This window comes from Lemur catta, chromosome 22 (genome assembly GCF_020740605.2).
Source record: "Lemur catta isolate mLemCat1 chromosome 22, mLemCat1.pri, whole genome shotgun sequence".
Taxonomy (NCBI): Eukaryota; Metazoa; Chordata; class Mammalia; order Primates; family Lemuridae; genus Lemur; species Lemur catta.
In genome coordinates this window covers 6,025,545-6,049,520 of record NC_059149.1, presented here as the reverse complement: position 1 = coordinate 6,049,520, position 23,976 = coordinate 6,025,545, and the positions used below count along the sequence as shown (strand labels likewise).

Below are 23,976 nucleotides of genomic sequence, written 5' to 3'. Positions count from 1 at the left end.
CTCCCTTCCTTCCTCTCCCACCCTGTGATCTCTGCACGCACCTGCTCCCTTCACCCTCTGACGGGAAAGGAAGCAGCCTGCGGCCCTCCCCAGGAGCAGATGCTGGCACCATGCTCCTTCCACAGCCTGCAGAGCCATGAGCCAAATAAGCTTCTTAGAACCTCCACACCTCAGCTCCACTATCCCCTTACAGCAGCACAAACGGACTAAGACAGGGCCTTTGCAGAATTCTGAGACAGGGTAGCAGAAGTTACAGGAAGGTGGATTTCCAGCCAGTAAACAGTTATCTTTCTAAGGAAATATCCTTAAGCTGCAGTCTACCAATCTCTAAAATGGGTGCTCAAGCAGAGGCTGTAGAAGGAATTTCTGTGCTGAATGGGAGGTGGACAGGTAACACCTACCATCTGCGTTCTCACTCTGGAATTCTATTCTTTATATAACTATATCCATCCCTACACTTCAGAAATGTATACATTTTAGAATAAAATAACCCCACGGGGCCATGGAAGCGAGTGCCTGATAGTGTAGTGCAAACGGTACTCAGAAGCATTGAAGAGAATTAAAAGGAAGGAACGCTCTTGAGAGGGTACAGAGCTTAGTTAGAGGGGATATCTCTGCTATGGTGCTACTTATGCCACACTTTTAATGAATATCGTTTTTGATGTTCTGCTAGGCTGTGAGAGGCTCAAGGGTGTGTCTTACCTATAACCACATCCCAAGGCTTGGCGCAGTACCTGGCATGGCCGAGGTGTTGATGAATATCTGTAGAGTGAACGAATTGAGTGAAGAAATGATGACCTAAGAAAGGATTGAAGTAAGTATGCAAATATTTGGATTTGATTTAGGCCAAGAGAACATGAAATGTCCCTTAGGTGAAAATGTGGTAGGAACTTGGGGTGGGAGGGTTACCAGGAGGTCACGAAACACAGTGCCCAACTAAGAATAAAGGGGCTGTGTAAGAAAAAAAAGAGAGCCACATGGTAGAATTAGGGAAAACCAGTTGGTTTACCACCAGCGTTAGATCCAACAGATGTCAGGAAGGCATTCGAGTCTCCAAGCAGTGACCAATGCTATGAGACTGGAATTTTAGAAGGATTAATCTTTAGAGATAAAAAGACAATTGGAGCTCCCAGCTATAGATGGACCAAGGAAATGATTTAAGCCAGAGTAAGGAAATTAGATTAGGTATAAAGAAAGCCATTATGTGGAAAGGTTGTAAAATCTTTCCTAGAGTCCTTAGAAATCTGTGACTGCAGTTTCTGCTATGAGGCAAGGGAATTGTTTAGATAACTTTTCAAGGGCATTTCCATGTCATGGTGATAGGTTTCTCTGATAACTAAAACTGAACATGGAGTAGTAGTACAAAACTCCAAATGTGCTCAAATGCACAGAATAGGCTGGGGTTGTTCCAAACCACTCAATATCGCTAAGAGTAAAATCAATTGATAAAAGACACAAAGGAGAAAAAGAAGAAAGAGGAGGAAAAGCAGAGGGAGGAGAAGAAAATATTAGACTAAAGACTGATAGAAATAGAAATGCTTCATCTATACCACAGTCTTTGATCTAGGCACATCCATGGAAGTGTGTCTTAAATGGGATTGTTGCCCATTGAGTGTACAGAGGCAGAAAAACAGCTTGAGAGCCACTAGGTAAAAGTATTTCACCGATCCAGTCTTAACCAATCCTGCTTGGAGAAAAGCAAGTCCAGAATCACACACCTATCTCCCTCAAGCCCAATCACCAATCCCAAAATACTCATAATTGGAGGACAGAGCCCACCTCCCCAAGTGAACTCCTACTCACATGAAGACCCGATTTCACTCCTTGGGGACTCCTCTCCAGATGTGGCTATGTGAAGTGATATGAGTAGGCTGTGACAGGTGGACTAAAGAAATAAAACTTTATTTCCTCTTTATTCCTACTTGGTAGCAAGGGGGAAAAGAAAACTTCTAATTTGTTCAAAAAAACCTCTCTTTCACGTATTTTTTAAACCAGGTTGGGTTTTAAGCTCAGGCAATTCTGAGTTCTCCCTTGTCCTGGAGGAACCCAAGATCTAGGTGAGGGTGCATGTCATTCGGATCTGTAGGGAGGAAAGCTGGGCTCTTGTTCTGGAGTCCTCTAGAGTCTGCCTCGCCCTGCCTCGTCTCTGGGGATCCTGGGTTGTTATTCACTGGCATGTGGAGGTCCCACCTGGTCCTTTCAGGCACCACGCTGACAGCAATGTAGAAGTCCGCGTGTGCAGCCAAAGGCCGTCACACTCTGCAGCCTCCTCATCCCCGTTCCAGGCTTCTTCCATGTTACAGGATCTCTTGGCACTTCCACACTGGCTTGCCCGGTCATGGGCACAGACTGCAGAACAGGAGATTTGGAGGTACCACCTGAGACTCTCCAGCCTTGGCCATCTCCAAGCTGCCACCTAGATGGCACCTGGGCTGCTCTGGTTCCCAGTTCTGTGCTGAAAGAAGAGCTTCTGGTGCAATCCTTGAGAGGCAGTGAGTGAGACGCCCTTCCTCGGGCGTTCTGGACATCTCCACTGCCCCTCAGCCCCTCGCCCACTAGGCTCTTCCCAAAATAACATACACGAGTGTGTTTAGGGATGGGTGTAGACAATGACAGTATGACTTACTGTCCTTCAATTTCTTTTTCACCCAGGATCCACTTCCCAAACATCAAGAGAGCTTTCCTTGGGTTGTATTTGCTCTGCCATTTCCTGGGGTAAAAATAATCTGTTTTACCACCTAGTCTCAGTGGCCAAGGGCTGCAGGAAAAACCCCAAATATGCAATATACGAAAATTGTTTTCTTTGTCTACTCCATTCAACTGAAACTTTGAGGGAAGAGACTTTTACCTGTTTGAGGATGTTCTTAACTGTAAATATTGACTATGTAGGAAAACAGTTCTTAGGAGATCTTACTGAGTCAGTAAGGAAGCATCAGTTTTAGAGACAAACACTAGCAGACATTTAATGCAAAACGGGATCAGATGATGGAACAGAATAGAAAGTCCACAATAGCCACACACGCATACACATAAAAACTAATTTTTGACAAAGTTACAAGGCAATTCAGTAAAGAAAGGATAGTCTTTTCAAAAACGGCACAGAAACAACTGGATAATCATATGGGGGTATGGGGGACGGGAATATCTTCAATCCTTCCCTGTGGGCGGCAGAATAATGCCCTCCCCAAGATGTCCACATTCTCATCCCCCCAAATCCATGAATATGTTAAGAGAGTAAAATGATAAGCCATAGACTATGAAAAAATGTTTTCAAATCATATATCTGATAAAAGATTTTTCTCTGGAATATATAAAGAACTCTCAAAACCCAATAACACCCCAGCTAAATTCGCAGACAAATATAAAGGCCTCAGGAAAACATTTTTAAACATACAAGAACCCAAGAAATCAAGTTCCTTAAAAATTTAAAACTGACCTTAAGTCCAGCCAATAAAGATATAAATCAAAACAAATAAACAAACAACACCCCTCAGTAGCAGGAAAATAAATGCAAACAAAAAGTGGGCAAAACATTTGAACAGACAATTCACCAAAGAAAATCTATGGGTGGCAAATAAATACAGGAAAAGGTGGTCAAAATCATTCATCATGGAAAAATGAAAATTATAACCACAGGGAGATACCACTACACAGTGTTAACAAAGATACGGAGCAACTGAACTCTCATACACTGCTGTGGGGAATGTAAAATGGTATAACCACTTTGGAAACCAGTTTGGTAGTTTCCTAAAACGTTATACCATATACCCTATACCTACCCTATGATCCAGCCATTCTACTCCTAGATATTTACCCAAAAGAAATGAAAACACACATCCATGCAAAGATTTGTAAATAAATGAATGTCCATAGCAGCTTTATTTGTAACAGCCCCAAACTGGAAGCATCTCAAACAAGTGATGAGTACCAATGTAACAAAATAACTACCCGCATCTAAACAGAATGCATTGTTGACAACACAACAAGAGATGAACCTCAGAATAATTAGTCTATGTGAAAGAAGCCAGACCAAAACAAAAAGTGCACACCATATGATTCAATGTATATCAAATTCAAGAAAATGCACATTAATGCACTATAGTGACAGAAAGAAGATAGTGCCCGGGGAATGGCAGCTGGGGAGAAGCAGAAAGGAGGGATTATTAAGGAGCAAGAAGAACTTTTGGGGGTGATGAGCGTTTACTATTTTGATTGTGATGATGATTTATGCTGTACACATATGTCCGAATGTATCAAACTATCCAGTTTAAATATGTGTGGTTTATTGTATGCCATTTATACCTCGATAAGGCTGTTTTAAAAATACAATGAGGAAATTTTTAAACATATAAAAAGCAGGATGTTTAAAATATATTAAATACATAAAAGAGTGGTGCTAACAAATTGTATTGGCCAAGAAGCACCAGACAAGGGTAAGGTGGGTTTCTCTGGCTGCCTTGCAAAGAGATGCCGGTGGCCCGGGGAGCAGAACTGAGGGCTGGGTGCGGGACAGGAGTCTGGCGGTTGACAGGAAAGCCAGAGTTGGGGACGGTCCTTCTCCCGCACTTTCCCGGGCCTGTCCCGGGAGTTACCGAGGCGCCACGTGGATGCCCAACAGAAAGCAAGGATGGCCTGCTTCCTACTCTACTTCCAAAGACGAGCGAGCGGCTTGTTTGGCGTTTGAGCGGTGGGGTTGGGGTCTTGTGTTTGTGTCTGAGTTGGGAGGTGTAACCCACACGTAAACTGTGACGTCCAACCAAGACTAAAAATGACCCCTTGCCCTCAGCGATCAGAAACCACCGCGCCACAGTTAATAGCGGAAACGACACCAGAGGAAACGCAGAGCCTCAGCCCCCAGCGCCCGCGGGACGCCCCCCCCCACGGCCCCGCCCCGCGCGCGTCCTCCTTCCGGGAAGACGCCCCGCCCCCCAGGAGGCGGGGTCGCGCTGGGCCCCGCCCACGGCGCGCGCCCTCCCCCTCCGCAGCGCGCAGCCTCGGCGGGGGCGCTTTACGGCCGGAGGGGAGGGCGGGTCCTAGGCCCTAGGTAGGAGGCCCGGCTGAGGGGCGGGGAAGAGACCTTTTGCGGCAGGACGTAAGTGACAGCGAAGGCGGTGCGACAGCTGCTGGAGGGCAGAGGAGGCGGGTTCGTGTTTCCCGGGCCGAACCGGGCTGTGAGGGGCGCGGGGCCTGGGCAGAGGGGGTGACGAAGGCCCGCCGTGACGGCATGGAGGAAGGGGAGCGGGGCGGGGCAGGCCGTGGGCTGCTTTGGGCGGGGTAGGCTCGCGGGGCTGGCGGGCCGGAGTCCCGGTCCAGGCCGGGGGTCTGACCCATGGTTGGTGTCCTCCGAACCCGCAGCGCGGCCCGTCCTGTCCCCGCCATGAGGCCGCAGCAGGCGCCGGTGTCCGGGAAGGTGTTCATTCAGCGCGACTACAGCAGTGGGACCCGCTGCCAGTTCCAGACCAAGTTCCCCGCGGAGCTGGAGAACCGGGTACGCGGCTCAGCTCCCCCACCTGCCCGGGAGCGAGGGGGAGATTCCCCAGGGCCGGGACGCGGTGAGGGCGACACCCGGCCTGAGTGACCAGCGGTTCTGGCGAGGGCCAGGCACATTCCGGGCCCAGGAGAGGTGTAGGAGGGTCGCTGAGCAAGACTTGGTGTTTGGAGGAGGAAGAGTAAGGCCCAGCCTAGGATGTGATGACCTTACGGAACTTTATGTTGCCCGGTGCCGGGAATCTGTACCCAGCCGTCTTCTTCCCCTGCTGTCACCGGATCCCCTCCCCGGGTTATTGACAACCGTGATGAGGCGCTCATTCCTGAGGCCCCAGGCCACCTCACTCAGCGGTTTGTAAGCAATATTCTCCTACGTGTCCATGCAAGAGAAATCATCATCATTCTCGTGACCGGCGTTTGTGGTCAGCGCCTGTCGCACTGTTTGGCCGAAAGGGTTTGTTAAGTGCGATGCCAGGCAGTGCAGACAGGCCCTCTTGGAACCTAAAAAGTGTAGAGCATTAGATGGACCTGGACAGGAAAATATCCTAGAACAAGGCCCTAAACTTGTCACTCTCACTGGGAGTCGCCTCTTTTGTCTTGCCTGTCAGAACTGTTACCAGGGTATAGGTCCTTTGGCCACCCGCATGCAGAAATGAAAGAAGAGGATTTGTTTCCCCTTCCAACTTATCAAAAAAAAATCATTGTATCTTATTGTAAAGGTACAATGGAATGTATTTGTGTGGTTTTTTGGTGCCCATATGTGTATACCAGAAATTCTTTTGGTCTTGAGCCATGTTAGATTCTATTTCCTGTTCAGAGGTCAATTTCTGGTTAGCTGGAGCAGGTTTTGTGGCTCTTTACTCTTCTACAGGGAGGGTGAGGGCCAGAGGGGTGATTAGGCATCGCGTGGGTGTGGGGCTAAGAAATGTTGGTCATGGAATAAGTAGGTGTAGATGAGTCTGTGCTAGAGAAATGTGTAGCAGTCATTTAGTCAGTTTGTATCAAGGTGGGTTGCTCTACCTGATTGCAAAGGTTGGGAAATCACCAATGATCAATTATAGCTTCCCTCAGCTTGGTTTATAACTGTGGTTAGTGGCCCAAATATGTTTCTGCAAATTAAAGATCAAACATACCTTAAAAAGCTGGTGTGTAAATTAGTTTGTTGAAATGCTGCAGTGTGTTGTCAACAATGTTGTGAGTAAACTCTGTGTGACAACAGATGGACATTCACACAGTAGTTTGAAGAGGTAGAAATTGAGCAACTTGCTTATTGGCTAAAGCTAATTGGCTAAACAACATTCATGTTGTTTTTAAAATAATTTAACATCACAGTTAACATGTTTTACATAATAAGCCATGTGAAATCTATCAAATGTTTTATTTTTAATCCTCTTATGGAAACTTACACAATTTACGTACTTTAAAATCAGAATGTAAACTATTCTTTTTCACCTCACTTACTTGGATGTTACGAGATTCCTTTGTTTATAGGTTTTAAAGTCAAACTTCTACCTCATATATTTGAGCTAAATATATGTGTGCAGAATCAGACAGTAGCCTTTCACTGTGTGTGGTAGAGCCTTTAATTTTGTCATCTAAATACAGAAGCATGGTGTAATCACAATACTCCACTGATTTTTACAGGAAATTGATGTTTCTAAATTTTGGAGTCCTTTTACTTCTTTGATTTCATTTAGCCCAGAACTGCTTGTGGTACTGAGTACTATGTGGAGTGTTACATGGTGCTATTCAATAGTGCCTTTGAATTTTTCTTTTTGTCTTTAAATGTTTGGGTTAAAACACTAGCTTATACTATAGACCACTTAGGAAAGCTTTGATTTTTTTTTTTTTTTTTTTACTGTATTGAGATTAAATTTAAATTACAGGTTTAAATTTTCCTAGCTTTGTTTGATGGAAAATTGAAAGGTTTCTTTCTTTCTTTCTCTACTATTTACCCTAGAAATGTTCTGATTGCTCTGCCACTGGGATTGATTTTCCTTTTGTGAGAACATCACACTTGGCAACTTAATAGAGGAAGAAACCAATATACAAATGTTATGTATTACTTTAAAGCATTTTAAAAAATACACATTTGTGCCCTTTAATTTGGAAGCGAGGACATGTTCTGTTCACAAATTTACTTTCTCCACTGGCTTTTAGAATGTAATGCTTTGATGCTTAAGTGCTTTGTTGTCAGAACACTCTTTAAAGGAAGCTTTATTCTCATTTTAGCCAAAATACAAGTGTCTTAGTCACCCTTGGTCTGGGCAGAAGAAAAATGAGTGAACTATAATTGAGGCATTTGCTCTCCTACATACCTTTACAACTGTGTTCCTCCAATCTGGTCAGTAGCAATTACCTTTGATTTGCCACCCTTGGTCGGTGATCACATTAAGCTTCAGCACCATGCTTTCTACCATGTAGTTCAACAAGAAACAGAAATTCTGAAAAAATGAGCCTGATTCCTCTTTCCATTCTGACTTTGAACATTTATGGGGCCAAATTTGTATTTGGCTCCAACTTCACATATGTCTAAATTTTGATGTAGCTCTTATATCAGTGTCCAGGTACCTGAGGGAGAACACTGGTGGCAGCGCTGTATGTAGTTCCTAAAGGCAGTGAGATACAAATGCCTAATTTACTCTGCTGAGTCCTTGCGAGTGAAGTTTGTCATTTCTATCTCATGCTTTTTACCTTTTATTTCCCTTTTCTTTTTTAATAATCTCTCAAAAACTTCTTGACATTTACTTTTTTTTTTTTTTTTTTTTTGAGACAGAGTCTCACTCTGTTGCCCGGGCTAGAGTGAGTGCCGTGGCGTCAGCCTAGCTCACAGCAACCTCAAACTCCTGGGCTCAAGCGATCCTACTGCCTCAGCCTCCCGAGTAGCTGGGACTACAGGCATGCGCCACCATGCCCGGCTAATTTTTTCTATATATATTTTTAGTTGGCCATATAATTTCTTTCTATTTTTAGTAGAGACGGGGTCTCGCTCTTGCCCCGGCTGGTCACGAACGAACTCCTGACCTCAAGCGATCCACCCGCCTCGGCCTCCCAGAGTGCTAGGATTACAGGAGTGAGCCACCGCACCCGGCCGACATTTACTTTTTTTAACCTTTTATCCCTTCTTTATTATTATTAATAATCTTTTTTTTTTCTTTGAAATAAATCCTTGACCTTGGATTTTTTTTTAACTGTCTATTGATTTGCCGCCGTCCTGTAAGGCATTGCAATCTCAGAATAACTCTTAAGAGTTAGTGTTTGTGGTATGAACAGTAATTCTAATCTGAAATAAATAAGATGTTTCTGAGTTGGATCCCATGGTTTTGAATCATACTGTATATAAAGAAATGTAAATAATTCAAAGGACTTACGAGATCATAACATAGGCAGTTCAATTATTTAGACTTTTATAGATTTATCAGTAGACAAACTGAAGGCATTAACATAGGCATAGGTAGGTGAATGTAACAGTTTACCATTAATATTCGCTCACTGGAGCTCTTCTCCTAAGTCTGTTTTCCGGGAACGAGAACTGTGACTTAGGCACACAGATGGCTGTTCTTGACACCAACCACGTCTTTAAGGACCAGGTCAGTGAGGGAACACTGCCCTGCTCCTAGCACCACCTCCACCACCTGGCCCTTGTCCTGAACTCTGGTATTGTGGGAAATTTGAAGTAATTCCTATTGAAGAACAGGTAGAGCTTCCACCATTTTAAAGGTTACATTAAATTTTTTCGTGTCACTGGCTTATTGACTGTTCACAACTTTTCCACATGAAGGACAAAACAATGACTACGACAACTTCTAACCTGAGGGATTTGATTTTTTTTTTACTTTCTATTTTTTTAATTTTTTTTTTACTTCAGCATATTATAGGGGTACAAATGTTTACATTATGTATATTGCCTTTGCCCCACCCGAGTCAGAGCTTCAAGCATGTCCATCCCCCAGACGGTGCGCACCACACCCATTAGGTGTGTATGTATCCACCCCCTCCTCCTCCCTCCCATCCGCCCTACACCCAATGAATGTTATTACTATATGTGCACTTAAGTGTTGATCACTTAAAACCAATTTGATGGTGAGTACATGTGGTGTTTGTTTTTCCATTCTTGTGATACTTCACTTGTAGAATGGGTTCCAGCTCTATCCAGGATAATACAAAAGATGCTATATCACCATTGTTTTTTGTGCCTGAGTAGAACTCCATGGTATGCATATACCACATTTTATTAATCCATTCATGGATTGATGGGCACTTAGGTTGTTTCCACATCTTTGCAATTGTGAATTGTGCTGCTATAAACACTCTAGTGCAGATGTCTTTTTTATAGAATGTCTTTTGTTCTTTTGGGTAGATGCCCAGTAATGGGATTGCTGGATCAAATGGTAGTTCTACTTGTAGCTCTTTGAGGTATCTCCGTATTACTTTCCACAGAGGTTGTACTAGTTAATCTGAGGGATTTTAATAGCGTAAGGGTGATCATAAATCGTTTCACACTTTAAAAAATTATGTTCTTGGGAATGTTTTGTCTCATACTGTATATTGGGGTTCTTCGATTTTTTTTTCTGAGTCTATTTCTAATATATATTAAGAAAAACTTCATAAAAGAAAGAACTCATCAGTAAGTAGTTTTAGAAGTAAGGGAAGCCTTATGTGAGAGAAGTTCTAGAGTGAGGACAGATAAGAGTGTCAGTATTGCATGAAATACTCTCCCAATGGGCCTTGAAAGCCCTAGGATGAAGTAGTGAGGTTTGAAATCTACAAAGTACTATCAGAAGAAGAAAGTAAAAGCAGATGATTAGAGTGAAAAAATGGATCACAGTACAGGTTGAGTATTTCTTATCCAAAATGCATGGGACCAGAAGGGTTTCAGATTTCAAATGGTTTTCAGATTTTGGAATATTTGCGTATATATGATGAGCTATCTTGGGAATGGGACCCAAATCTAAACACAAAATTCATTGTTTCATATACACCTTATACACATAACCTGAAGGTAATTTTATATGATATTTTTAATAATTTTGTGCATGGGCTACACAGTGGCTCATGCCTGTCATCCCAGCACTTTGGAAGGCTGATAGGAGGAGGATTGCTTGAGCTCAGGAGTTTGAGACCAGCCAGGGCAACATATCGAGACCCTGTATCTGCAAAAAAATCTTAAAAATTAGCTGGGCATTGTGGCTCATGCCTGTAGCCCCAACTACTCGGGAGGCTGAGGCAGAAGGATTGCTTGAGTCCAGAACTCAAGCCTGGGTGACAGAGCAAGATGCTGTCTCTTAAAATATAAATATTAATAATTTTGTGCATGAAACAAAGGTTTTTTTTGTACATTGAACCATTTTATCCCCTTTGTAGGCATGCTTGGATGGGGAAATCTGGGTGTGCATGGGAAAGATATATGGCAGCTGAAGGGTGCTGGGAAGGCCTTTTTCCACTTGGGCACACTGAATGAATTGTGTGTTGTGCGCCTGTGTTTTGACTGTGACCTGTCACAGGAGGTCAGGTGTTGAATTTTCCACTTGTGGTGTCATGTCAGCACTCAAAACGTTTTGGATTTTTGGAGCATTTTGGATTTTGGATTTTCAGATTAGGGATGCTCAACCTGTAGTATTATTAGTGTAAATGTAGGATAAGGGTGTCACCAAATAGAAAGAGGTTAATAGGAATGACATGTACAAAGAACTGTGTGTTTGAGATTTTAGCTTGTTCAATGTGAGTAACAAAATAGTTACTTGAAAAGAGATAGATTGAGTAAACAGAATTCAGAACTTGCACATTTTTAATCCTTTTGCTTAAAATGTCTTTCCTTTATGCCTAGTAAATTCCAGTGTTTAGGTACTTGATTTAATATCACCTGCTCTCCCCAGATAAAGGGAACTTCTCCTTCCTTTTGGGCCTTCACTGTAGTTTATACATGCCTCTGTTAGAGTGCTGTCAGCTCGGTGCATTTTTGTGGTTATGGATCTGTTCTGCTTGCATAACTGTAAGTTCTGAAGGTTTAAAGACAGTGCCTTATTCATCTTTCTCTAAGGCCTGTCATAGTATCTAATAGTAGGTGCTCAGTAAATGTGAATGTAAGTAGATGAAAAGAATGTATAATGAAGTTTACTTGAAATTCAGTAGAAAGAGTAATGTACCATATTGAGCCTTGAAGATATCCAATACCCATAAAAGGGATAAAATTAAACCCTAAGCAGTTTCAGGAACTTAGGTCTGGATTTAATCACCTAAAAAATTGTTTAACAACTATTAGATAAGAATTTTGACAAAATAGCAAGATAAGTTAGTGATAGCAAGCATTAATAAGTTGCTGATCTTTTTTCTCAAAATTTATTTTTAAATTCTTCCTTCCCTACAGATTGATAGGCAGCAGTTTGAAGAAACAGTTCGAACCCTAAATAACCTTTATGCAGAAGCTGAGAAGCTTGGGGGCCAATCCTATCTTGAAGGCTGTTTGGCTTGTTTAACAGCATATACCATTTTCTTATGCATGGAAACTCATTACGAGAAGGTAAGACTACATTTGTTTTCACAAAATCTCTTAAAATCGTAAAGAGATGATTACATGGTAACAATTGCCATAAAATTTTGGGGGGCAGTTATATTAATAATAATTCAGATTTTGTTGCTTCTACGTCCAGAGCACATAGGAAAGTCCTGAGTCTTTCAGAAACAGGTCAAAATTGGTATGTCCATTTGCAATTGACATATTGATGCTCAGATTGGCCTAGACTTAAGAAGAATATAGAAAATCTATACGTTCTCATTCTACCCAGCTTTCTGAGAATCCTTTGGCTTTATTTCCCAATTTTCTATCTTCAGTCTTACCTTTCACCTAAGGTCTTGTTTTCTCTTCTCCCAAATACTGATATATCTTCAATTTTCCCATGCATTAACTTTTACTGATATCCTCTGCCAGTATCCCAGGTTGTGCCCTTATCTCTCTCCTAGACCGTTAAAGTATTCTGACTAATCTCATTTCTTCCCTCCTTTTGCTTTTCCAAACTATCTGCTGCTGTCTTAATAAAACATAGCCTTACTTCCTCTGCCGCTCCTGCTAAGTCAGAGACCTTCCCTGGCCTTTCTCTTCTATGTGTCCCTAAAACATTTTATTTGCATCTGTTCTCTGGCACTTCTCACTCTCTGCTTTGGGATGAGACAGTTCATGTTCTTGTCTTATTTGCCCTTTGAGTGTGTATTTTTCTTGTGGACAATGCCTTAACCATTTTTGTATCCTTCTTAATGCCTAACACCATGCCTTGGGTCTATTAGGCACTCGTTGGCTGTGTATTAAATGAATGTGCATTAGATTTCAGTCTTAGGGAACTGAATAACTTTTCCCTCTTCATCCCCCACACCTGAAGATGGTATTGAAAAGGCAGGTGTGCTATTAAACAAAATGTGGAGGTGGGAGGTTTGACTTCTGGACATCTTAAGTTGAGAAGCCAGCAACTCATGGGTCCAGCAGCCAGCTGGAAAGAGAAGGTACTTAAGTTAATCACAGTAAACCCCTGATATATCACTAAATTCTGACAATGTGTAGAAATGAAATGCTGTGAGAATATATTATACCCCACCTGACAGAAATGTCTTGCACTCCATGCAGTAGAGAGTGGATATAGTTGCAGCTAAGATATTTTGATATGTTGGCTGAAAGTGCTGCTGTATTCTGCATGAGCATCCTGACGTGTATTCTCTTATTGTTATTATAATTCTATCTACTGTAAAAGGGTATATTTAAGTATAGTACCTTATATCCTTCTCCATATCACATAGAGAAGCAGCTTTCATTCCTGTGTGACTTTCAAAATAAGTTATCGAGGACCAGTAGCAGCCTTCAGTCTGTGTTCAGCCTTAGTATCTTCTGTCTAATGTACTTAGTGAGGGAAGGGTCAGGGGATTCATTCATTTGATAAATATTTATTGAAAGCCTACTGTGTGCTAAGCAGTGTGCTGGGACATAACTGAACAAGGCAAACGTGGTTGCTGACCTAGTGGAGTTTATAATTTAGTGGTAACAACTGATAAGAACAAGGCAACAAAGCGAACAAAGTTATACATTGTGACAAGTTCCTGGAAGGAAACAAACTGGCCTATGACAGAAGATAGGCAGAACCTAGTTTAGACCCTGTGGTAAGAAGAGGCCTCTGGCGTCGTGCCATTTAAGCTGTTACTTGAAGGACGAAAATCCTGGGGCACTGAGGCTGAGAAATGAAATACACAAAGGCCCAGAGAGCTCACTTGGTCTCGGGAACTGAGAGAAGGCGGTTCAGCAGGAGAGAGGAGGGGCCCTGAACGGCTAGAGGTGGATTTGGAGAATAAAGCAGGATCCATATCGTACATGAGTATGTACTCCATGGAAAGAAGTTTAAATTTAATTTTTGGTGCAGTGGAAAGGTACTCAAGGTTTTAAGAAGGAGAGTGATAAGATCAGATTTTCGTTTTTTTTTTTTTTGAGACAGAGTCTCACTCTGTTGCCCGGGCTAGAGTGAGTGCCGTGGTGTCAGCCTAGCTCACAGCAACCTCAGACTCCTGGGCTTAAGCGATCCTACTGCCTCAGCCTCCCGAGTAGCTGGGACTACAGGCATGAGCCACCATGCCCGGCTAATTTTTTTTTTTTTTGTATATATGTTTTTAGTTGGCCAGATAATTTCTTTCTATTTTTAGTGGAGACGGGGTCTCACTCTTGCTCAGGCTGGTCTCGAACTCCTGACCTCGAGCGATCCACCCGCCTTGGCCTCCCAGAGCTAGGATTACAGGCGTGAGCCACTGAGCCCGGCCAGATTTTCGTTTTAAAGAGATCTCTTTGCTCTGTGGAAAAAGGCTTAACAAGTTAGGAGGCTCCACCAAATTCCAGAGGAAAGATGGTACAGCTTGGACCAGGAACGGTTAATGCTTAATAAACAATGTTTTCTTGAGATAGGTTTTAAGTGACGTGAAGTAATGTTTTAACTTGCATTTATAGATAATATATAATGTACTACTTTATAGGCCTAATCAAAGTCTCTTTCATTTTTGTTTTCGTTTTTAATTTTTACGGGCAGACCTCCAGACCAGAATAGGTTCAGATAGTCTCCCTGTATCTTTTTATAAAACAAATAATATAAAGCAAGTAAAAGCCAAGTAAAATTAAGAAACCAAGACTTAAGGCATAGCCACATTTTTTAAATAGGTGATTTTTTTCTTAAAGAAAGTGGACATGGGTAACTAGATCATGCAGAATTAATAACTGGAATGGTCATAATTGTGATATAATGTACCACACTTTTAAAAGAAAACTTTTTAAATGTGTATTTGTATTTTTGATAAAACAATAAAAATGTGAGGTAACTGCCCTCTCCCTTCCCCAGTTTGTTCCCTAGGAATTTCTGTGCTATTATTTTCTACTTATGAAATGACAGGGTTGAGTCATTTACTCTCTATTGTTTTAAACACTAAAATCCCTAGTCTACGAACAGTAAGCCAAATGTAATAGTGCTTATACTTTGTCATGTGTGTTAAATTTTTTGAAATTGTAAATAGGCCTTTTAAAACTCACTAGAACAATCATGCATTTTTCCCTATAATGTGCTATTTATTGATTTAATTAAAATGAAGATAAAGACTTCAGTGTTATTTCTCTATTGTTGGTACCCATTATAATTAGGGAACAAATGGGCTTGTAGAAGGTTCTCCTCTCAGTAGCTCTCTGCTTGTTCATCAACTAGAAAACATCCCTTCTGCCTATGTGCTGTAATTTCTAAAACAAACACAGGAGAGAACTTGGATATGTTCTAAAATACCAAGGTCCTGGTGTTCTCACTTAGCCTGAATCAAGCTGTTTTCATTGAAGCTCCCCAGATTACTATTCTCAGGGAGAACAGTAGTTTCTCCTGAGGTTTGATTGTGTTTCATTTTGTCGGTATTACACAAATTGAGGTTTTGTTGAAGGTTTGAGAATAACGGACGGATTTGATAAATATTATGGCCTGTTCTGACATCAATTTACCAAAACTAAAGTATGAATAAAATGTCAACATAAGGTTTCTTAGGGTGAGAATGGTGCATTGTCGTGTCTGGGACTGCAGTATGAGTTTACTCGTATTAATGCTTTTCTATTATTAAAGAGACTAAGAGTTTAAAAGCATCTTGTTAAGGACAGTGTTGCCTTCACCAAAATAGTGTAAGAGGATTTGGAGCTTATACAAAAAGAAAACTAATTGTTTTCTTTCTGAACTGATATCCAAGTGCACATGAATGTTACTAAAGTTTAAATAAAACCTTGCAAAACAGAGTTGTGTTTGAACCAAATACAGGAATGCTGTTTCTTTACTAGTAACCTTCATGTACCCAAGCTGTTCTGAAGGAGTCCTTTCTTTGAAACCAGCCATGCAGGCACTTTCTGAGTGCCTCCCCTAGTATTATGGACTGGAGCCGAGTGTCCAGTTTCCCATTCTTGCAGGTGAGCTGCGAAGGAAATTGGAGAGAAGACTGAGAATCCTGAGTTGGGCGCCTTTATGGGCTACTTCCTCTTATTCATTATTTTAGGATGATTGACAAACTCTGATATTATATAAAGATAGTGCCTAAGGATTTTTGTTTTTGTTGTTCATAAAGACCAAGCACAGCTCAAGTTCTTTGAGAGCTGACAATAAGAGACTCATATATGCATTGCTTCAGGTAATTAGGGGAAAAAACAAATCTCTTCTTTAGAAACAGTATTCTTAATTTACTACATAAAGAACCATGCAGATTGCTCTTTCAGTAATATCATGCTCTTTTTTAAAAAGTGTAAAACAAGAGATTTTATTAGCCCCAAAGATGTAACCTGAATAAACTATTTAAATTATTCTCCTTCAATAAGAAAATTCTTTATACAAACCATACAGAGTTTTAAACTCTAAATCAGTTTATGTATCAAAGCATCTTAATTGTGACATCCCACTTTGTTAGTTTGGCCTGGTACATTATACACCCATAATGAATCATTGTTTAATTTCCAACTTTATTTTCATATAGTTCTTTTTTCCCTTTATGGTTGTGATCACATTCGTGACTTTATCATTTGCTAATAGTGTGAATTTAAGGAAATATATAGTAATTTAAAGAGCTGGATCAAAGCCTCTTTGAACATTAGAGCCAGAAAGGGGTTATGATGACTTTGAGCCTGAAAAAAAACATGTAACTCTTTGATTTTGGATATAGCTTTTAAGATTTATTTTCTTCTACCTTATCTGTGTCAGAATTGCCCTTATTAAAGCTGGAGATTTGGCAATTTCCAGAAGTTCCTTTGTATCTTATCTGGTTTTTGTCTACATTTGCTTTGACTTTTACAAGCTTAATACTAAACTTATAAATTGAGGTTCCTGTCTAGGAAATGAGCAAGCCTCCGAATGGCACTACATGCAGTAATGGAAATGATACAAGACACTTGTAGTCATCAGAAACTCTGCAGCTGCTAATGCCCACATGCTTTATATAAAGGAAATAAGCTTTCCGGTTTTCAAATGACTGGGCTACCTTTTGTTACAGGCCAACCTTATATCTTTACTAAAATTGATGAAAATGTACAAAGGAGAGAAAAAATGGTTCCCTAAGTTTTGTAGAAAAGAAGACCAAGAACTATCCTTGATTTTAGAAGATGTCACATGAACAACACTTTATGACTAGGGCGAGGGAAGCACAACTAGCTGTTGTGTGTATAATCGTCTGTGTATGTCTCTACATCCAGGATTGAGGTGATGGGGAGGTAAACAGGCGGGGTTGGTCCTCATCCTGCGTTTGTGTGCAGTTGCGTTGGAGCTGCCTCTGACTTGGAGCGGCCGCCACGCTGTGCTGTCTGTTGTGTGCAGCTGGTGTGAGCAGAGTGATCCAAGCTGTATTCTGCCATATGAGTATCCACATGACTTGCCTTAAAAACTAATTCCACTGCCTGAATATTTTGAGATCTAGCTGACACCTAAAGAGAAGTCTGATAAAATTTGTAAAAATCTGTGGTGTTTCTTTCTCTCAGGTTCTGAAGAAAGTCTCCAAATACATTCAAGAGCAGAATGAGAAGATATATGCTCCTCAAGGCCTCCTCCTGACAGATCCTATTGAGAGAGGACTTCGAGTTGTATCTTTTTAGTCCAGATCATAAGGTCTAAATATTTATAAAAGGAAATTTTTGTTATATTTGGCATTGGCTAGAGAGAATGTACTCCCACCTCTTATATTTGCCTTAGGAAGTTACTATGTGAATCACACGCTTACTATAAGCCTCCTGTTGCCAGCATTTTTTCTCAGAGCACGTCTCTCCTTTGCATTGTGCAGGTCTCTGTGGACGGTGTGGTATTCTACTTACCAGCTCTCGGTGGCTCTCGGGGCATCTTGTAACAATAACAGGGTGGCAGGAGTAACACATTTCAGCTGCAGAAACTCTGCACCCGATGCCCCTTTGAAATGCATGAACTCATAATGTTGGTGAGACCTGTCCTCCAAATGAAGTGCAGTTCCTTGGGTTCATCTGAGGAGTTGAAATTAGTTACAGCTGCCAGATGTATAATTTCATTACCTTTGACACATTGTGCATATATTTTGGAGGGCAGTGGGCTTTGAAAATCACTAAGTGAATTTGGTAAATAAAATTGCAAAAAAACTAATTTAGCTTGATAACTGGAGTAATGGGTAAATAAATTTTTTAAAAAATACCTAGGTCACATAATCCTAGACTTTCCAGCTGATAGTGATTTCAGCAGTTTTATTATACTCTGCAGCAAAGATTCTTAAACTTTCAGGGGGCACGAACCCTGTCCCGAGAAAGATTTCATATAATTTCAGGGCATTTTTGAATCCCTGAATTCATTACCTGCATGGATTCTCAGTTAAGAACCCCCTAGTTCTACAAATAAAGCATCCTTTTCAGATTTTTTTTTTTCCAAAAAATAAATCATCCATATTGGGAAGGAACTATATGTGGAATGCTATTAACAGAAACAATTGCATATCTTAAAGTTTTCACCAAGGAGAAACCATTATGTTTAATAGGAAAAAGTTTTAATAATTTAAACATAAGCAAAGCAATTTGAAAACAGAGTTTGTGCGGAAGATAATGCCATCTTGCCAAGTCCGTTTTATGTGTTATGTTCTGTAGTGTGTTTTCTTAACAGCCATGCTGTTTAGATTGAAATTACCATTTATGAAGACAGAGGCATAAGCAGTGGAAGATAAACCATAAAATTAAAGGTAAATATGAAATTATATAGTTTATATGCAGTTTTTGTAAATTTGGAGGATGCATGAATTGTCTTTGATGCATGGTAAATAAATCAGTAAATCATGTAGTTAAATAGTGGTATATTCACTGTATTAGCTTAAGCTAATCACCATATTAGCTTGATGTTTAAAATGTGTATTTAATGCAAGTTCTATTTGGTAATATAGAATTTAATCCTGATTCTCCCCCCCATATTATTTTCAGACTGTTTTTGTTGTTACTTTGTTTTTTTTGGTAGCAGGGGTGAAGGGGAGTGATATTTGCCTTGCTTGAATATTTTGAAACTATTCTAAGCATTTAAATAGTTGAGTTTTGCATATAAGAATCAGTTCAGAGATTTACATACCTATATGACAAATGACTTTAATAAGCAAAGGAACATTCCAGAGGGGGTGGGGAGATTCTGAATATTTCATTTGTTATGTTTAAGTGGCTTCAGAGCCCTGTAGAAGAAAACTTACCTACTGGGTAGAACCATAAATTTTACTCCTTTGTTTAAAATGTTAATGTTCTTGTATATCCAAATAATATCCTTTAATAGGTATGAAACTAATTAGTACTAATACGAATCTGTAGGCAGAATCATGGTGAAGCCATAAGTACATTAGCATAGCCTTCTAAGTGGCAGAAAGTAGCACTTCCCTGCTTCTGCCGATTTCAGTTACGTGCTCATTCCACATGTTCTGCTGCTGCACTTTCTAATTGACCTTGCTTGCAGGTGTCTGTCTCTAATGAACAGGCAGCACAGACATAGAATGTACCAGAGCGGACATACTTCTTTCTAGGGCAAAATTAATAATAATAGCTGCCCTTTTGAGGGCACCTACTATGTGCTAGGTAATGTACAAATGTACTTCTAAGTCTCAAAAGAACCCTGCAAAGTATTTTCCCTGTTTCATAGATGAGCAAACCGAGGTCCAAGTACATTAAATATGTTCTCAAGGTCACGCAGTTAACGAGCGTTGGGATATGAACTCAATTCTGATTACCCATAAAGCCCCTGTGTTTTACATCATATTTCCTCTCAGTACTTACAGCAGCAGGAACATGGAGAAGGAAAGAGTTCCTCAGATTATTCTGGATGTTTATCTGCTTTTGTTCTTTTTCAATACTTTTTAAAAGAATACATTTGTCTGCTCCTGTACCATTTATTCAGTCCTGCAAGCCGTCTGACACTCAAAGCTGCCTTCTTTAGCACTAGCGTGTCACCTGCATTCTTGAAAGCCAAAGATGTAAATAATGACATCCTCTGCCATATGTTTTATTTCTTTAAAAGGCTTTGTTTTGGAACACTTAGTGTTACTTGTTCATACACTTTTTCATGTACAATTTCCAAACTGGTATTTTTCAAGTGAGCAACCAGGAACCTTATGTGTGGTTTTTGTTACATGCCATTGGAATAAGCTTATTTTATCGATTGTAGCTGCATTGACTTGGCACAACCCATTTGTCATGACTCATTTTGCAGCTGTTACTGTGTAACAGTCTGTTTTCTGAGGTGCTGTGAAGTGTGGGGTTTTGAGCAATTACACACCAGAGGCTAATCTATCAATATTCAAGCAACTGCAAAAGTTTGAAATGGAAAGATTTACAGGAAGGACTTGTAGATAGTTTCACGAATGCACATATTTTTGTTTAACATAATTTAGTTTTCAGAGCTATGTGTTCTTTAGATCTAGGGTCCGGTATGGACTGCGATCTTGGAGAAGGGAGGAAAACTCTAAAAATAATTTATTCATTTCTACCATTTTTCTTAAGTCTGCAAGGTATCTGCAGGTGGGAGCAATATATAGGAATTAAATTAGTGATTTAACAAAAGAATACACAAACCATGGGATGGCTTTTATTTTTAAAAGGAACTGTAAACAAAAATATTTTGCTCTTTTTAAGTTTAATTTTTTTAATATCTTAACATATATCTTTATTTTCACATTTTTATTATTAGATACATTGTTGGTGTTTTCTCTGTCATCTTTATATAAAATGAAATATATGATTATTCTATAACAACAAACAGCTATTTGGCACTATTCCAAATGCTTAATTTTAATCATCACAACAACCCTATGAGGTGTATATACTGCTATCTCTCTTTTTCAGATGAGGAAACTGAGGCACAGAGAACTTAAGTTACTTGTCCATGGTTAAACAGCTAGTATGTAGCAATCCAGGCAGCCTGGCTCTGTGGTTGGCACTTGGCCTTCTGCCATCCTGCCTCTCGTGATTTGGTTGGTCAGAGATCCAAACGTATAGGACTTAAATTTCCAACTATTGAGCTATATACTCATTTAGACAAGTGGTACAGATTTTATTAGATAGAATCCTGGGTTAATAGAACATAACCCACATCCCATAAGCTCATACCAGTTGATGTCAGAGAAACGGTTTTAGAAGTTCTGTTTGGCGTTCCTTTCTAAAGCCTGTACTTTTCCCCTCTAATTATAGATCCCACCTCCAGCTGGGACCCTCATCTATCCACGGGCCTATCGCAGAGTGTCCCTACCTCCTCTCCAGAGCATCATTCCTTTGTATCTGCTGCCAGAGCCACGGTGCCATTTACTCCAAGGACTAACTTTCTAAAATTCCACCCCTGGAGTGACCTCTAGTCGCTCAGCATCCACTTTGTGTCTCCAAATTGTGTAGGATTCTGTAATCTTTTGATTAGTTTCTGAAAAAACACAATGAAGCATTTCACTTTTTTTATTCAAAGCCATTTAATAAAATATGCAGTTGGTCAGCCCAGCCCAGCGCAAAGTTTATTTCTTCTCTGCCACCAGTATGTACTATTGGTTCTCTCCATTCTTCGGGCCAGCTTTTTAGGTGGCTTTGGGCTTCATCATGTCATGGCTTAACCAGTATTCAGTCTTATTCCCCCAAATTAATAAAATGCTTTTCTTCAGGATTTTGGTGAGGGGTTGACTGTGTCTGTGGTTTTGCTAATGCATCCCCTAGATTTCAAAGAACTACCAGTTTTGCCATAACTCAGATCTTAAGATCTATTTCTGCTATTCAGTTTCTCAAACTGAAGCTCATTGAAAAAAATGTATAATGTTATTTGTTTTATTATAGCAATTATTCCTAATTAAAGCAGTATTTAATGCAATTTCTAATTATTTTCTTTGGAGAATTTTATGTTATTACTTCATTACCTTGAATGTTGGGAAGATGTGGTATGTGTTGCTTGTTCATTACAAAAATAAGTAAGCACAATAAAGTGGATGCTAAACCATCAAACACATAAATGTCCCTGCTGTGTCCCTGAATGTGTAATAAGCAAGTATAATAAATATTTTAATTATAGTTTTGTTATAAATATAACTTATGAGAAAAAATTTGATAGGAATAATACTGTATATTACTAATTTTTAACTATCCCTCCTGACAAACCTTACAACTCACAGAATTTCCTCATATACAGTATTCAGTACACAGAAATCTTATGATTGGGTTAAGTACAGTAAGTTAAGTTATTTCTAAGTAAAACTCTCCAGTCTGAGTCAATATTTCTAGCTCTCCTTCTGGCTGTTCGTTCTTAGTATCAGGGCTTCTTACGCCCTTTACTCATCTTCGGGGTTTGAGAGCAGTGTATTCCGGAGAAAGTTAAGAAATACATTGAGGAAGTGAAACAGTTAAAAGTTTTACTTTGAGATATTGTAGGTGCTAATATTGGATTTACTCTTTCAGATTTAATTTCTTTTACGGGTCTGTTAGTTACTCAACAAATCCCATAGGTTTGTGTAATAATGTGTAATTGTGTAAAAACTTTTGTTACTTTACAGCCTGTAATAGTGTGTCTGTCTGCCTTTTAAACCCGTTGCAATAACTTTGCTGAAATATTAACACATTAGTAAAACTTTTCTTAAACAAACTGTCTGTGTGTCGTATTTGGTGTGATTTGGTAAAGCGGTAAGTGATGTGGCCTTAAATTTGGCAGATGGACACATTACTAGAACGGTAGTAGTGTAGTATAGTACAGTGTAGCTTAGTGTTTTTAAAAAAACATCTAAAATTTATATAGCATGTCACACCTCTCAATTTCTTAACTGCTTTATCTTAAACGAGCAAATATAGTAGCACAGGTAAAAATCCAAGAAATAGTCCCTAGTAGTAAAAAAAAAAAGTATTTGTTTAAAGAAATAAGAGATTGGAATGTTTTGTTAGGAAAAAGCTATCAATTATTATTACTATCTTGGATCATCTGATGACTGGGTTTTTTAAATGCGGTAGATTTGGAGAGAATGCCAATTTATAAGGTACAGTCTCTATTCTTTCTCTGTTATGAGTTTATTTTCCTGTATAAAATTTTTGTCTTTTTCCTATCCAATGAAACCAATAGTAAATAACAGTCATGTAGCCAGTAGTCAAAAAAGAGGTCATAACACCCAATTATTTCTTTCCATTTCCACCGGACCCTGGCGCCTCGCATAAACTGAAGTCATAGTTTCTCAGGAGTAATGTGCTTTGTTTTTTATTTGTTTTATTTTAATGTCAAAGAAGGTCAGAGTATTGGTGCTATGTTAGGTTCATGTACTCCTCCCTCTGTCTTACAAGTCCCCTCCCTCGCACCCCTCCTTGAAACAAAGGAGACTGTAGATTCCAGGAGAGCAGATGTGGTTTCTCATCCTTGCATCTTCCCCAAATTCCACACATCCTCATACACCATGCTGCACGCATTTAGTGCTCACGTTTGTAAAGTGAGTAAGTGAGAGCTAAGCTGACCATCAGGGCATTAACATCAGAACGGTTGCTTTGCTATACCTGCTTTTAGTAAGGTGGTTGCCTGACTTGACAGAAAGTAACTTGTGCACTCCCTTTGCAGAGCTCTCCTGAAACTGGGAGAAGGTATCTGCAGCTTATTCTCCATTCGAGTGGACCTTAGCCTGGAGACCACTCTGGAGGATTCCCCTGACCTTTCTTTTCTAGATCAAGAATCCCCAGGGAAGGGAAAGGAGTTGCATTCAAACCTCTGAGGGTGGTAGGTAATGTAATAATAAATGAACCGCCTGCTCACACTTCATCCTTTATCATTCTATATGTCATTGACATCACTAAAGTGTGATGTTAAATCTAGCTATAATTAAAACTGAAAAACATCTTAAAGTATATTTCTCCTTAATAATTCTTTTCATTTACTTAATCTTCTGATAAAAGTTTATTTTTATTTATTTGTTTCTTGCTTTTTTGAGACAAAGTCTCGCTCTTTTGCCTGGCTAGAGTGCCGTGGCGTCATCATAGCTTACAGCAAC

At 40.0% G+C, this 23,976-nt stretch overlaps 1 protein-coding gene across 2 annotated transcripts; it reads left to right on the top strand.

Annotated features, from left to right (window-relative positions):
- The first annotated feature begins 5,068 nt into the window (after positions 1-5,068).
- Positions 5,069-22,598, top strand: GOLGA7 (golgin A7). Of its 2 annotated transcripts, none has more exons than XM_045535760.1 (6): positions 5,069-5,143; positions 5,356-5,488; positions 11,855-12,007; positions 17,489-17,590; positions 18,637-18,699; positions 21,176-22,598. In XM_045535760.1, exons 2-5 carry the CDS (start codon positions 5,378-5,380, stop codon positions 18,682-18,684), a joined length of 414 nt encoding a protein of 137 aa, XP_045391716.1. In that variant the 5' UTR covers positions 5,069-5,143; positions 5,356-5,377; the 3' UTR covers positions 18,685-18,699; positions 21,176-22,598. The 2 variants fall into 2 exon arrangements, with proteins under 2 accessions (XP_045391716.1, XP_045391717.1); XM_045535761.1 differs by having other exon boundaries at positions 18,632-18,699.
- Positions 22,599-23,976: the final 1,378 nt, after the last annotated feature.